Source organism: Trachypithecus francoisi, unplaced genomic scaffold (genome assembly GCF_009764315.1).
Source record: "Trachypithecus francoisi isolate TF-2019V2 unplaced genomic scaffold, Tfra_2.0 Lachesis_group21, whole genome shotgun sequence".
Taxonomy (NCBI): domain Eukaryota; kingdom Metazoa; phylum Chordata; class Mammalia; order Primates; family Cercopithecidae; genus Trachypithecus; species Trachypithecus francoisi.
This window is the reverse complement of record NW_022681467.1, coordinates 20,654,361-20,669,478: the sequence shown is the minus strand read 5'-3', so window position 1 is coordinate 20,669,478 and position 15,118 is coordinate 20,654,361. Positions and strand designations below refer to the sequence as shown.

Here is a 15,118-nt window from a genome sequence, read left to right as displayed (position 1 = left end):
TGAAATGCCATCAGCTGTGTCTTAGGATACTGCTATGCTAGAATGGGATCGATTTCTTATTCTCCTTTTTGGGGATATCTCATCCTGCATTAGTCAGCTATTCCACAATGATGCTCCTTAACACACTACTCCAGAACTCAGTGGCTTACAATAACGAGAATTTGTTCCCACACAAATTGTGGGCCAACTGATCTAGCTTGGCTTGGCTCCAGGCTGTGGACTCCATTTAGATCTGCTGCATGGATACCATTCAGTGGCTCAGGCAATGACCTGGGGAATGCTGTTCTCACAGTGGAGGCAGGAGGACGAAAGGATTGCAAAAGCACAGTGGAGGCCCCTGCTCACATCACGTCCACTAACATCCCATTGGCCAAAGGAAGTCAAATGGCCAAGCCCAACAGCAAGTGGGCAGGCAGTACATGCCACCCACGGTAAAAGAGGAGAGGGGAGCAAATATTTGCTCAACAATGATCCAAACCGTCACACAAACCATCACACTTATTTGAAAATAAGCTGATAAAGTACTTTTCTAATTAAAAATATGTTCTTGTTAAAAATAACACTTTACATTTGTATTGCATATTATGGTTTTAAAAGCATTTTTGCATCATTCTCTCACATATTCCTTCCAGTGACAGAGTGGAAAGGCAGCATCCCCATTTTTAAAGATGTGAAGATTCTGGTTGCATTATTTTCCTAGAATTGGTGTAACAAATTCCCATAAGCCTTGTGGCTTGAAACAGAAATTTATTCTCTTACAGTTCTGGAGCCTAGAAGTCCAAAATCAAGATAGCGGCAGGCTGGAGTGCAATGGCATGGTCTTGGCTCACTGCAACCTCTGCCTCCCAGGGTCAAGCGATTCACCTGCCTCAGCCTCCCAGTAGCTGGGATTACAGGCACCCAACACCACGCCTGGCTAATTTTTGTATTTTTAGTAGAGATGGGGTTTCACCATGTTGATCAGGCTGGCCTCGAACTCCTGACCCCAGGCCTTGTTGCAAGCCTTACTCTTTCCTTAAAGACATATATATATATATATATATATATATATATATATCTTTATAAGTATGTATTCCTTAAAGACATATATATAAAGACATATATATATATCTTTATAAGTATATATTTATATACTTATTTCAAAATTTTATTTTTAGAGACAGAGTTGTGCTTTGTTAACCAGGCTGAAGTCCAGTGGTGCAGTCATAGGTGTCTATATTTTTGAACCTCATTTGCCTTCCCTGTTACTGGCCCCATTTATGTCCATCAACACATCTCTTGAGTCAGAGGGCACAGGCTTGGGGCATTCGGCCCTCCCTCCCCCACGTCCTCTGCTTCTCTTACACAGGTCTCTGCCTTCTCTCCACGGTCCACTTTTCCATCCGAGGGATGTCAGAGAGCAGCCAGAGGCCTCCCTGCCCAACTTCCAGGGGTGAAGAAGAGAGACACTCTCCTGTTAAGATCCCACGCAGCGTATGTCATTTGCAGTGGCTGGGGAGAAGCAGTTATAGGATTTTTTCCTCTGTAATGACTGAAGATACTGAGGCACATGGGGAATTATGGGTGTTTTTGGAACTCACACAATGAGTTGGAGAAAGGGGGTAAATCGTTATAGTGGAAAGTATCTTCCCCACAGGTGTCAGGAGCATTCTCATTCAGGTTTTTAAAAAACTGGGACTCCTCCGAGGTAACTGAGCCTTTACAAAAATTATCATGATTATTTTAAATAGAGACAGGGTCTTGGTTTTGCCCAGGCTAGTCTTGAACTCCTAGGCTCAAGCAATCCTCCCGCCTTGGCTTCCCCAAATGCTGGGATTACAGATGTGAGCCACCACACCCGGCCAATCGCTGAGTCTTGATGCAACATGAAATATGTGGGCAAATGTCAGGGTAGCTTTTTCTTTTCTATATTTATTTATTTATTTTTATTTTATTTTTTGAGATGGAGTCTTGCTCTTTCACCCAGGATGGAGTACAATGGTGTGATCTCAGCTCACCGCAACCTCTGCTTCCTGGGTTCAAGTGATTCTCCTGCCTCAGCCTCCTGAGTAGCTGGGATTACGGGCATGCCTGGCTAATTTTGTATTTTTAGTAGAGACGGGGTTTCTCCATGTTGGTCAGGTTGGTCTTGAACTCCCGACCTCAAGTGATCCACTTGCCTTGGCCTCCTAAAGTGCTGGGATTACAGTCATGAACCACTGCGCCCAGCCTCCCTTCTTTCTGATAGCACTCAATATTTCCATACAACTCCAGTGAGGTTCAAGGAATTGGAAAACTTTAATGCAAGTGAGGGCCAAGGGCTTCACCTTTTCAGATTTCCCAGTTATGATTTCCCGGACTTCAAGAGTCCTTGGATGTAGGGTGCATGAGAAGGAAAGATGGGTGAAATAACAAAGAGGAACGCTCCCCTTCTTTCTCCTACCACTGAGAGATTCTGGGGTGACAGGGGTGGAAGGGGAGGAGGCAGGAAAGTCACGCTATGTGAGAAAATAATAAAAATGAATATAGAGATACCAAATGTAGAAGCCAATTTTTTTTCTTTTTTTATGAGACAGGGTCACTGAGGCTGGAGTGTGATGGCATGATCATAGCTCACTGCCACCTTGAACTCCTGGGGCTCAAGGGATCCTCTCATCTCAGCCTCCCAAGTAGCTGGGGCTACAGGCATGTGCCATCATGCCCAGCTAATTTTAGTCTTTGTAGAGATGTGGTCTTGCCGTGTTGCCCAAGCTGTTCTTGAACTCCTGGGCTCAGGTGAGCCTCTGCCTTGGCCTCCCAAAGTGCTGGGATTACAAGGTGAGCCACTATGCCCAGCCCCAAAAAAAGAAATCTTGTGAGTTAAAAAAAAAAATTGTAAGTGATTTTAAAAGACAGATACTACAAAATATCTTGACTTCCTGTATTAAATGAGTTTTCAAATTAAAGCTTCCTCATTTGCTTACTTTTCTGATCTTGGGACTAAAAATGAAACTTTCCCAGAATTAAGTGTGGTGGCTCACGTCTGTAATCTCAGCACTTTGGGAGGCTGAGGTGGGGGGATCACCTGAGGTCAGGAGTTTGAGACTAGCCTGACCAACATGGAGAAATCCCGCCTCTACTAAAAAATATACAAAATTAGCCAGGTGTGGTGGTGCATGCCTATAGTCCCAGCTACTCGGGAGGTTGAGGCAGGAGAATCGCTTGAACCCGGGAGGCGGAGGTTGCGATGAGCCAAGATCATGCCATTGCTCTCCAGCCTGGGCAACAAGAGCGAAACTCCATCTCAAAAAATGAAAACAAAAAAACAAAACAAAGAAAAAAAACCCAACACTCTAAGCACCTCATTTCCCTGGCTCCCAGATGTTTTTGGTCTAGCCTCTCCTCCCACAGCTAACTGCTGTTAACGCCCCTGGTTCTCTCTTACTGGTGTGAGCCTGAGCTTGGGAACGCCTGCTCTGGAGCTGGGGTAAGGGGGATTTCAAGGCTGGGTAAGGCTGGGGAAGGAAGGGTGGAGTTTGCCAGGTTAAGCTTAGTGGCTTCTGGAGTTAAGACAAACACTGCTCATTATAAGGCGGTGTGACCCTGGGCAAGTTCACCTTCTGAGCCTTTCTCCTTTGTGAAGCAAGCCATTTCTACCCTCTATGGGCTGACATGAGAATTGCACAAAGGGATATCTATAAACTGCGTGTCACTAAAGCAAAGTGCCCTCAACATTCAGCCATCAGAATCAGAGGCTTCTGCTGTTCTATTGCTGCTGGGGATATTTCTTTGCTTGCTGGTGTTTGTGTGTGTGTGGTGTGTGTGTGTGTGTGTGTGTGTGTGTGTATGTATGTGTTTTAATATGGATCTGGAAGGAGACAAAAGAGCTCACGATAAGGCAGGATATGCCAGGAAATCTGTAACCAAGTCAGTGAGAAAGAAGTGAAACCAGCGGGTAAATGAGGTTTCTAAGTGGCTCTCTGAGGACTCCCAGAATCTGCCACTCCCTACACCACGGGAGGGAATGACCTGGAATTTTGCCGCTGTTAGGAGAGGCACATGTTAGACCTCAGAGTTGCAATCCCTTTTCATAATAGAGGAAACAGTCACCTTTTGGAGACAGTAGGTTGGAGAGGACACAACAGGACTGTACTCAAGTCCATACAAATCTTTTACTTAAAAGTCATATAAAAGAATAAAAAAATGCAGATTTCTGAATCAAGTGTAGATAAGGAAGCAAATGATGTTGAAAGGTGCCCATTAATTTAAAATTTCATCATAGGAAGCTGGGTGATCTTTTGCACTCAATATTAAAAATACCGTTAAGTTGCTCAACACCAAGTATAACACAGTACACTCAGCACTTGTTTCTATAGAAAACATTTCAAATCAAGTTCTTTATGATGTGAACCAGATTTTCCAAATGCCTAAAGCACTTCCGAGCTTTAAGCAAGGCCTCAGAAATTCAGTGGGTTCCTGGGAGGCTTCATTCACATTCGCCTCTAAGGAGAGGCTGAAAGAGGAATTTCCAGATGGCAGCTACTGGCTCAGAACCAGGGGGTCCCTTGCCAAGTCTGTCTCTATGTGGCTCCCAGAATTGCTGAGGTCTCACTTCTCAGAGGGCTTTGTTGGGAAATAAAGCAACAGCTGATGCTTGCGGGCCTCGGAACTCTGGCCAGGCCCCCTGAGGGGTACATCCTAGGAGAACTGAGAAATGGGATTGGAGCTTTTGCCTTATCCTTGCAACCCAAGTTCTTTGTGTGGCAGAACATCTATGAAAAACTAATCAAATATTGCCTGATATTTCCCTGTACTTCTGGTATTGCTTTTAACCTCAAAACCCACTCCTCCTCCCACCTCTAACAAACCAAAATGGAAAATGACAATTCAGGCAGCTGTTAATTGGCTCACTCTCTGAAGGCAAGCACTGTCTCAAGGCAGAAATGACACAGCAAAAAACAGAGGGGGAGAAAAAAGTCTATTACTGGCTCATGATTTACAAAAGCCAAAGGCCTTTAGAGAAAAGGCCAGGAGTCATACCAACACAAATCCCAAATCCAGGAGAACACAGACCAGCAGTAAGAGGGACGCTTCCCATCAGACCTTGGACATGGTGGTCTTTGAGAATAGGTCTGCCCTTCTCTCCCTGACCAGTTGGGATAGAGACTTGACTGGAATCCTTGACGCTAACAGGTGTTTCTATGGACAAGAGGACTGTGCCTGTCTTCCTGAATCCCAACCCAGAGTAGAAGCAGTTGAGACATGGATCTGGGTTGAGAAATGGGTTTTCCTGTCCCCCTGTGTTACCCACGTCTTCACAAAGGACTTACAGGTGGCTGAGAGATCTGTAGGAATGGAATGGGGATTGCAGGTGGCCCAAGAAACCTGAGGAGATCAATGACTAAGATCAGATATGGGTCAGTGGTCATCTTGGCAGGTATCACTGTGGACAGATGACACTGAGGGCCACTGCTCTGATCTTGGGTCATCAGCTGCTACCTGGTAGCCCTACCCCTCCCCTTTCTACCCCAGACCTTCGCCTCCAGGGAAAAAGTGTGTGTAGGAACTCCCTCTGCCATTTTGAAAAGACAGGAGCTAAAAGCAGTTCCATGAAGGACAGGCATTTAGTTTCATACCTGAGTTTGTGAAATAAGAGTTGTTCTTTCTTCACGTGATTTTTACCTTTCTGTCTTCTCCACTGACTTAGTAATGAGACAGATCAGGGCAAGGATACTTGTAGCCATCCACCTGGCAGGTTCTGCAAGTCACAGAACTGTAACCACATACTAGGCCTTAGAGCAATCTTAGGGCACCTCCTTTTCTCCTGCTCACCCATCTTCTAGAAAAAACAAGAGAGGCTCCTTCCATGGCTGGCAGCACAGGGCAAAGTAAGGAAAGGGATGTGCCAGCAGTGGGTTTGAATGAGGTGAGGACCTGGTTGACCAGCGGCGAATGTATGTTGTCTGTTAGTTCAGTATCTACATGCTGGGGAAGTTATGGATCCCATCCCTCCGGGGAGGGGCGCCTTTGGCTTGCCCTGTTGGTGTGAGCCAAGCACGCATGCTTGCTTCAATCCTGACCGCCGGTCAATTTGTGGAACAAGTCCTCGTCGAGTGTTTCGTTCTGGTCCTTGGAGCGGGTAGATAAGAAAATGTAGCCGCCAATGTACTCATGCACAATCTTGCAATCTGCACTCAGGCAGGTGAATGCAGTAAAGACGTTTTGGTCAAACTCGATGACCACCTGGAAGAGGAAGGCACAGAGAAGCTTAAACTCTGACAAGGAATGATGAGTAAGTGGCGCTGTGTTGGACTGGCCCCTGGAGCTGAGGGCTGCTGAGGTGGATGACAGATGGATATCCCCCTGAAACGCACAGAAAACCATCACTTCCATTAAACACTTCCAGAAAACATCTTTGCTCTCTTTGCGCCCTCTGGTGGTGTCGACTTCGCTGCACATCTGGTTTAAAAAACTCCCAACACATTCTCTGTGTCTAGTTTACATATAAGGATTTTGCCCAAGCATTCCCTATGTTGGGGAGCAGGGTGCTTTGCAGGCACTTTATTTTTATTTATTTATTTTGAGATGGAGTCTCTCTCTGTCACGTAGGCTGGAGTATAGTGGCACGATCTCAGGCCACTGCAACCTCTGCCTCCTAGGTTCAAGCGATTCTCATGCCTCAGCCTCCCAAGTAGTTGGAATTACAGGTGTGTGCCACCATACCCGGCTAATTTTTTTTTTTTTTTTTTTTTTGAGACGGAGTCTAGCTGTGTCACCCAGGCTGGAGTGCTGTGGCCGGATCTCAGCTCACTGCAAGCTCCGCCTCCCGGGTTCACGCCATTCTCCTGCCTCAGCCTCCCAGGTAGCTGGGACTACAGGCGCCCACCACCTCGCCCGGCTAGTTTTTTTTTTTTTGTAGTTTTTAGTAGAGACGGGGTTTCACCGTGTTAGCCAGGATGGTCTCGATCTCCTGACCTTGTGATCCGCCCGTCTCCGCCTCCCAAAGTGCTGGGATTACAGGCTTGAGCCACCGCGCCCGGCACTAATTTTTGTATTTTCAGTAGAGACGCAGTTTCACCATGTTGGCCAGGCTGGTCTTGAACTCCTGAGCTCAAGTGATCCACGCCTCGGACTCCCAAAGTGTTGGGATTACAGGCGTGAGCCACTGCACCGGCCTGCAGGCTCTTTAATGAATAATAAAGACTTAGAGACTTTGCTGGTTCTCAACCTTGGCTGCCCATTGAAATCACTTGTGGACCTTTAAAAATTATTAATACCTCGCTCCTCCTCCCAGAGATTCAGATTTAACTGGCCTTGGATATGTTCTGGGCAGTGGTATTTGAAAGCTCCCCAGGTGATCCTTATATGCATCAAGGCTTTAGAGCTACTGCCTTAGAGGTCATCTAATCTCTGGACCTGATTTTACAAATAAGCACCCAGATGGGTATCAATACTGCTGAGAGGAAGTCAGGGTTCTTAACAAATGTGTGAGTCTCTTACCATCCCTCTACTTTCTATTGGAAAATGAGAATGCCAAAGGAAAGAGGGAAGATTGAGACTATATCAGCACCATCGGAATGTTTTAATTAATTCAAGAATGAATGAAACAGGGTCTTGCTTTGTTACCCAGGCTGGAGTGCAGTGGCACAATCATAGCTCACTGTAACCTCGAACCTCAAGTGATCTTCCCTGGCTGAGTAGCTGAAACTACAGGTGCACGCCATCACACCTGGCTAGTTCACCTTTTTTATTTTTTATTTTTTAATTTTCTGTAGAGACAGGGTCTCAATATGTTGCCCAGGCTGGTCTCGAACTCCCAGCCTCAAGTGATCCTCCCACCTTGGCCTCCCAAAGCACTGGGCAGAATGTTTTAAATTAGCGGCAGGATGCTAAGGTGCCTCTAACTTCATCTAGAATTTTCCATGATACAGGCTTGGCCTGAACTTAGCTCCCACGATGGGAGATGATGGGAGGCTGTAACACAGGCTAAGGGTTTGAGGGCTCCTGGTTTTAAGAGGTGAAGCTTTTCTCAGTCATCACTATGGACCTCACTTGCTTCTTCAGCAGTTTTTCCCTTTTGAGCCTGGAATGCTCTCCAGGTGAGCAATTGAATCTTCAAGTCTTCAATCGGGTTTCTTGGCAGCCAGTCAGATGAGGGCTTTTTTGGATTTATTTTGCGTAGCAGTTACATCTCCAGTAGTTTCTGGTAAGTAATTATCAACCTAATTCCTATATAATCCTATGCTGAGTCAATGAAAATTAATAAAACTGCTCAGTAATTTTAGAACCTGTCTGTATTGACAGTCTGCGTGGAGACAACGCCAACTTGCAGTGCTAATGCAACAGCATTTGGCCTGTGCTTGTTAGAAAGCTGCCCAGAATTGCATATGATTATTTTAGCAGACAATTACCACATGCTTGTGATTTCTTAGTTCAAATAGAAGAACACCTTTCAAAAATCAGAATAATCTGCAATTCTGAGGGAACACACGTTTATAGGCTCAACATTGAAGAGCAAAAACTTTCACTTTACCTGACGGGTTTCCCAGTTTACATTCCACTGTTTGATATTTGTGAATCTCCATGTTGTCACTGGAATCCCGGTGGCTGCATCAATTTTAATCAACCTGTTATATGAAACTCCCAGAATGTCATCTTTTTTGCTTCCTTTAAATCTGAAAAGAATCATAATATTAGTTAAGAGAAGCAACTGCTTCCTATAATACAATGTTCATTCACATATAACTTCTTAAAAATACTACCAGTATTTCTAAATCATTTCAGAGGAATGGAAAATGAAGAATTAACTTTCTGCAGGGGGGCATTTTTATTGGGATATAGAGAACATGAAAAAGGAATGAAGGCTATTCTGCAGATGGTCTTTAAGTAAAACTGACATCAGAGAAAAATAAAATAAGACGGAATCAAATAAATTCATTCAAAATGACTATGGACTCTGTGTAGGGCACTCTTCTAGGCATGGGAGATATTGTAGTGAACTAAATGGATGGAAAATTTCTGACTGTGGGAGGGAGAAGATCATAAGTAGGAGGTACATATGCAAGATAAGATGACGGAAAATAAAGTTGGAAGGGCTACAGGGAATACTGGCAATGAGGTAGCTACAGTTTAAAACAGCAAGGTCAGTGAAAAGGTGACATTTGATCAAAAAATGGATATGCATGAGAATGTGAGACACATGGATATCTGGGGAAGGAGTATTCCAGGCAGAGGGCACAGACACTTAAAAAAAAATTTTTTTTTTTTAATGTGCTTAAGGACCAGCCAGGAGGCCCATGTGGCTGACACAGTGAAGGAGGGGAGAGAAATGTGAGTTCAAGAGCAAAGGTCTTGTAGGCCACTGTAAGGATCTGGCTTTTCCTCTGAGTGAGATAAGAAATCCTTCAGATTTCGTGTGTGTGTGTGTGTGTGTTTTAGAGACAGGGTCTTGTTATGTTGCCCAGGGTAGTCTTGAACTCCCGAACTCAGGCAGTCCTCCTGCCTTTGCCTCCCAAAGTGCTGGGATTACAGGCATGAACCGCCATACCTGTCCCAGGTGGTTTTGAGCAGAGACTTCACAAAATCTGATTTAAGATTTTAAAAGGATCCCTGTGGCTGCTAAGTTGAAAACTTAGGGGGACCAGGGTTGAGGCAGGAAGACCAGGAATGCTTTAAGAACTGAGGCCTGGCTGGGTGCGGTGGTTCACACCTGAAATCCCAGCACTCTGGGAGGCTGAGGCAAGAGGATTACTTGAGGCCGAGAGATTGAGAGCAGCCTGGGTAACACAGTGAGATCCCATCTCCTAAAAGAAAGTTAGCTAGGTGTGGTGGCTCACAAGTCACAGCTACTTGGGAGGCTGAGGTGAGAGGATCACGTGAGCCCAGGAGTTTGAGGTTATAGTGAGCCGTGATTGAGAGAATGGAAGAAAGGAATTGGAGGTAGTGGGTAAGTACAATACATTCAAGAAGTTTTAAGGACGGCAGCTGGAGGGGGATGCAAGAAGGGGATACTGATGTGAAAATTGATGTTGCAGGAGACAGAAAAGCATAATTAAAAAAAAAAATCCTAGCTGAATATGTCACTTTTCACATCATTCTTATCTTCTGCATGTCACCCTTGATTAAAATTTACTCCACTTTTTTCCTTCATTTCACCACCTTAATGCTTAATATCCGAAGTTAACCCACTTCTTACTCCACCTGCTTCTGTCTAACCTATGGGAATTCCCTGGGCTGCTCTCCATTATCCAGGGAGCGGTGAAGCAAAGACCTAGGTTTCTCGGAGATCAGCAGATCCTGATTCTGCCAGCCATCTTATACATAGCAGGGCTGCTCCAGCCTTTGACTCTGGCCTTGGAAAAAGCAGATCTTTGCCATACCTGGGGCTGCTGCATCAAAGCCTCACCTCCATAAACAGGTGTTAGAGATAGAGGAGGGCGCAGAGGGGAAATAGCTGGTAAAGGAGGAGTTGTCACCAGAAACTTGTTCAGGCCCACATCACGCTTCACCACCTATCAGGCACTTTGCTTGCAGGCTGCACTGGATTCTCTCAACACAGTAGGTTCAGAATGCCCATCGAACACATGGAGAAGCTGTGGCTTGGGGAGGGCAACAAAAATACCCAGGCCACAGAGCTAGTAGAGGCAGAGGTGTGACTGAAAGCTGGGCCTGGTCAGTTCAAGTATTTTTGTGGTTTTCACTATGCGGGCTTGACTTCAGGGTTACAGGTAGGGTGTGTGTGTGTGTGCGCGTGTGTGTGTGGCTGCACATGGACATGTATGCACACACATAGTGGGGATCCAGTACAACTCTGCCCTTCCTCACTCCTTTGTTGGAGTAAATAAAGCAGAAGGAGTTGCTTGCTTGGGACAAACGTTGGGGACTGATGTTAAATGAGAGATTTCAGTGAATAGGAAAGTCCATTTTCTTTTGTTGTTTTGTTTTTGTTTTAGAGACAGTCTCACTGTGTCACCTAGGCTGGAGTACAGTGGCACGACCTCAGCTTACTGCAACCTCCACCTCCCAGGTTTAAGTAATTCTAGTGCCTCAGCCTCCTGAGTAGCTGGGACTACAGCTGCACACCACTACGCCCAGCTAATTTGTTTGTGTTTTTAGTAGAGATGGGGTTTTGCCATGTTGCCCAGGGTAGTCTTGAACTCTTGAGCTCAGGCAATCCGCTCACTTTGGCCTCCTAAAGTGCTAGAATTACAGGTGTGAGCCGCCATGCCTGGCTGGAAATTCTGAATAGACTCCCCTGTTAGTAGTAATGGAGAAATGGAGTCTTTGGAAAGGGCCAAGAAAACAAAAACTGTCAACACTTAAAAATACAAACCAATTTTCCCACCCCCAGATTATAAGACGAGAAAGTGACAGTATTTGCTGTACTGCAGGATTGGGTATAGATTTTGCTTAAGCATCAGTCTTCTTTACTGAACTGAAAAATGTAATCTGATTTACAAGCATGCTCGTGGATATGTTTTGGGAAACCATCCATTGTATACAGTGGGGCAGAGCCATAGTGCTGGGCAGGGATAACAAATGAGGACTCATTATGCCAAGGTGTGCCCTGGACTGGGGGTGAACTTGGACAAGTCACTTAAGCTATCTTTCTGGGGGCAATAGATGGGCCTCGTATGCATCCTTCAGATCCAGAAATCTTCAGAGACCAGGGGGAACAGGGTTGCTACCTGATAAAGCTGGGTAGAAATAAGACAGAGCTTGCTGGGGCCTCTCTAAAAACCTAAAAATTCTGCAAAGCCACACCACGAGACACAGTATGAGACACAAAAATGAGAAAGCTGACATGAAAGAAAGTCATAGCCAGGTGTGGTGGCTCATGCCTGTAAACTCAGCGCTTTGGGAGGCTGAGGTGGGAGGACTGCTGGAGATCAGGAGTTCGAGACCAGCCTGGGCGGCAAAGTGAGACGCCCCCAACCCCGATCTCTTGAAAAAAAAAAAAAAAAGAAAAGAAGTTACAGATTTCATAAAATCAATATGTGATGTTTACCGTCTGGTTTTGGAAATGTAGTTATCCTAAAAGAACCTCCTTTTAAAATTTCCTTTCCCACATCTAGCTGAGTTTCAGGGGTGTTGGCACTTAGAAGGTATGGAAAATGTTTATGAGCAGCCCAAAGTATCAGGGCTATTTGTAAAAGGGCAATATTCTCAAATAAAAAGTGTTCTATATTCTACACTAAATGAGAAAATTGGGGCTCCCCAAAAGCCACTTAAAATTGAATGGAAAGCATGAGAAACAAGTGAACATTGTAATCACCTGACAAGGTAGTAGGTGAGGCCGAACTCAGGCAGTGACTGCCATGCCTGGATGAACCGCAACTTGGCTTCGACCAGTGGCATCTGGGCCACGTTCTGGTGTGCCTCCAGGATCCGGGCAGCCAGCTAAACAGAAACAGACATCAACCTCTCCTCACAGGCACCGGCTGCTCTGTAATCACCCTGTTAGCTCCGGATCCCCCGTAAGAACAATACACTCAAGACCCGAATGCGGCTCTACAAAGACAATCCATTTTCATCCATTCGTTCTTTTTCTACAAGATACAACAATCACTGGGAGAAGCAGGAAAAGGATCACCCGACACATAAACTTGTAAAGTTGGTGCAGTTGGAGAGCTCTGGGGTCCCTCTTCCTGAGGTCCGCGGAGTGGCCACAGACAATGGTTCTACATGAATCAGCTCATCTGTGCAACTTTTAACCCACTCCTATAGAAGCATAATTTTAATTATTAATTTGTGAGAACTAAAGCATTAAGTTCAATCTGGGAATACCTGCATGTTTAGTCAGCAGTACAGTCACCTCTAACAAAATTAACAATAATTTCATAACATCATCTAATATTCAGGACATAGTCAAATTTCACCATCAACTGATTTTTTCATGATGATACTCTTAATCAGATGGAATTACTCCTTTTTTTTTTTTTTTTTTGGAGACAGAGTCTTGCTTTGTCACCCTGGCTAGAGTGCAGTGGTGCAATCTCAGCTCACTGTAGCCTCCACCTCCTGGGCTAGAGCAATTCTCCTGCCTTAGCCTCCCAAGTAGCTGGGATTACAGGTGTGCACCACCACATCTGACTAATTTTGTATGTTCAGTATAGAAGAGATTTTACCATGTTGGCCAGGCTGGTCTTGAACTCCTGACTTCAAGTGATCCACCCACCTTGGCCTGCCAAGTGCTGAGATTACAGGCGTGAGCCACCATGCCCAGCCGGAAATCCTCCTTTTATTTTTGTTTGCATAAATAATTTACTGCAAACAATTGCCCTAACACGATTAACAGTACCTGTTTAGATTTGTGTTTTTTTGCACACCGTGGTGACACAAAACATTCTGGGTTCATATCCATGTTTTCGAGACTGGAAGCCACGTGAGATGCAGAGTTCCTGTTTTTCATCCTCAGGAAGGAAAGGATGTTGAGAACCTCTGGCTGGTAGGAGCTGTCTGCCATGGTTTTGCCCTTCGATGCCAACATGCAGGCAGCCATCCATTGGGCGTATTGATTCTCCTGCAGCAAACAGCAGAAGGTTGAGAAGCAAGCTCAAGTGCAAAGCCCCCTGCTGCACACAGAGGGGGACTTGGGCTTTCTTCCCCGTTACATTGCAAAACCATCACCTTCCAAGCAAGATGTGAAGTGGCACACGTTTTGAGTGACTGCTTATCACCTAATGTAACACCTGACAGTAGCTTTTGAGTTCCGCATTGAGTTTCTAGATGCCGGGAGGCTAGAGGATAGGAATGTCAACTTTGATAAATTGCATGCAGGGAATTTTGCATTTAAAGATGATCCAAGGGCCGGGTGCAGTGGTTCATGCCTGTAATCCCAGCACTTTGGGAAGCTGAGGTGGGTGGATCACTTGAGGTCAGGAGTTTGAGACCAGCCTGGCCAACATGGTGAAACCCTGTGTCTACTAAAAATACAAAAATTAGCTGTGCATAGTGGCAGATGCCTGTAATCCCAGCTACTCAGGAGGCTGAAGCAGGAGAATCCCTTGAACTCAGGGGATGGAGGTTGCAGTTAGCAGAGATTGCACCAATGCACTCAAGCCTGGGCGACAGAACAATAGTTTGTCTTAAAAAAAAAAAAAATGCTGGGTGTGGTGGCTTACACTTGTAATTCCAGCACTTTGGGAGGCCAAGGCAGGTGGATCATGACGTCGGGAGATCAAGCCCATCGTGGCTAACATGGTGAAACCCCGTCACTGCTAAAAAATACAAAAAATTAGCCAGGCGTGGTGGTGGGCACTTGTAGTCCCAGCTACTCAAGAGGCTGAGGCAGGAGAATCGCTTGAACCCAGGAGGCGGAGGTTGCAGTGAGCCGAGATTGCACCACTGCACTCCAGCCTGGTTTCAGAGCAAGACTCTACCTCAAAAAAAAAAAAAAAGAAAAAAGAAAAAAAAAGATCCAAGGACACAAAGAAGTGCCATGGGGCACAGATAGGTGGTGAAACTGTAAACTATCAGAGAGCTTTCCTTGATATGTATTTCCATTTTCATATCACATCTGATCTCTATGACAAAAGAAAATGATGAAAAAAATTAGCTGATTTCCTATATTATTTGTACCCTTGTCTGTCCTTGGTAAAGACTCTAACTCTAAGGTAGAGTCTAAGGTTAGAGTCATGGCCATTATGGGATCTTAACAAGTCAGTGGTGGCTTCTATTATTGTTTAATGTCTGTGTTTTATTTCTGACTTCAGGGAGTAAACAGGAGTGGTCCTCAGAAGTGCAGGGGATGCAGTTAAAGACGGGCATTCTTCAGTGCGACAGTGGGTGAGGAACATTGAATTACTGGCCTCAATCTTTACTGCCACTGATATGGTTTGGTTCTGTGTCCCCACCCAAATCTCATGTTGAATTGTAATTCTCAGTTTTGCGGGAGGGACCTGGTGGGAAGTGATTGGACCATGGGGGCGGATTTACCTCTTGCTGTTCTCGTGATATTGAGTGAGTTCTCATGAGATCTGATGGTTTAAAAGTGTGTGGCACTTCCCCCTTCACTCTCTCCCTCTCCTGTCACAATGTGAAGATGTGCTTGCTTCCCCTTCGCCTTCCGCTAAGATTGTAAGTTTCCTGAGGCATCCCCAGCCATGCCTCCTGTATAGCCTGTGGAACTAGGACTCAATTAAACCTCTTTTCTCTCCCA

At 45.3% G+C, this 15,118-nt stretch overlaps 1 protein-coding gene across 2 annotated transcripts in view; it reads right to left on the bottom strand.

Moving 5' to 3' along the window:
* Positions 1–4,116: 4,116 nt before the first annotated feature.
* FERMT1 (fermitin family member 1) overlaps positions 4,117–15,118 on the bottom strand; it is a 53,296-nt gene continuing 42,294 nt past the window's right edge. Inside the window, exons 12-15 of one of the 2 annotated variants that reach the window (XM_033185652.1) lie at positions 13,259–13,480; positions 12,233–12,357; positions 8,492–8,633; positions 4,117–6,201 (exon numbers count right to left, since the gene is read on the bottom strand). In XM_033185652.1, the coding sequence (XP_033041543.1) occupies positions 6,028–6,201; positions 8,492–8,633; positions 12,233–12,357; positions 13,259–13,480 (663 nt within the window). In that variant the 3' untranslated portion in view covers positions 4,117–6,027. The remainder of the gene's footprint in view (positions 6,202–8,491; positions 8,634–12,232; positions 12,358–13,258; positions 13,481–15,118) is intronic. The other variant, XM_033185653.1, reaches the window with a different exon arrangement.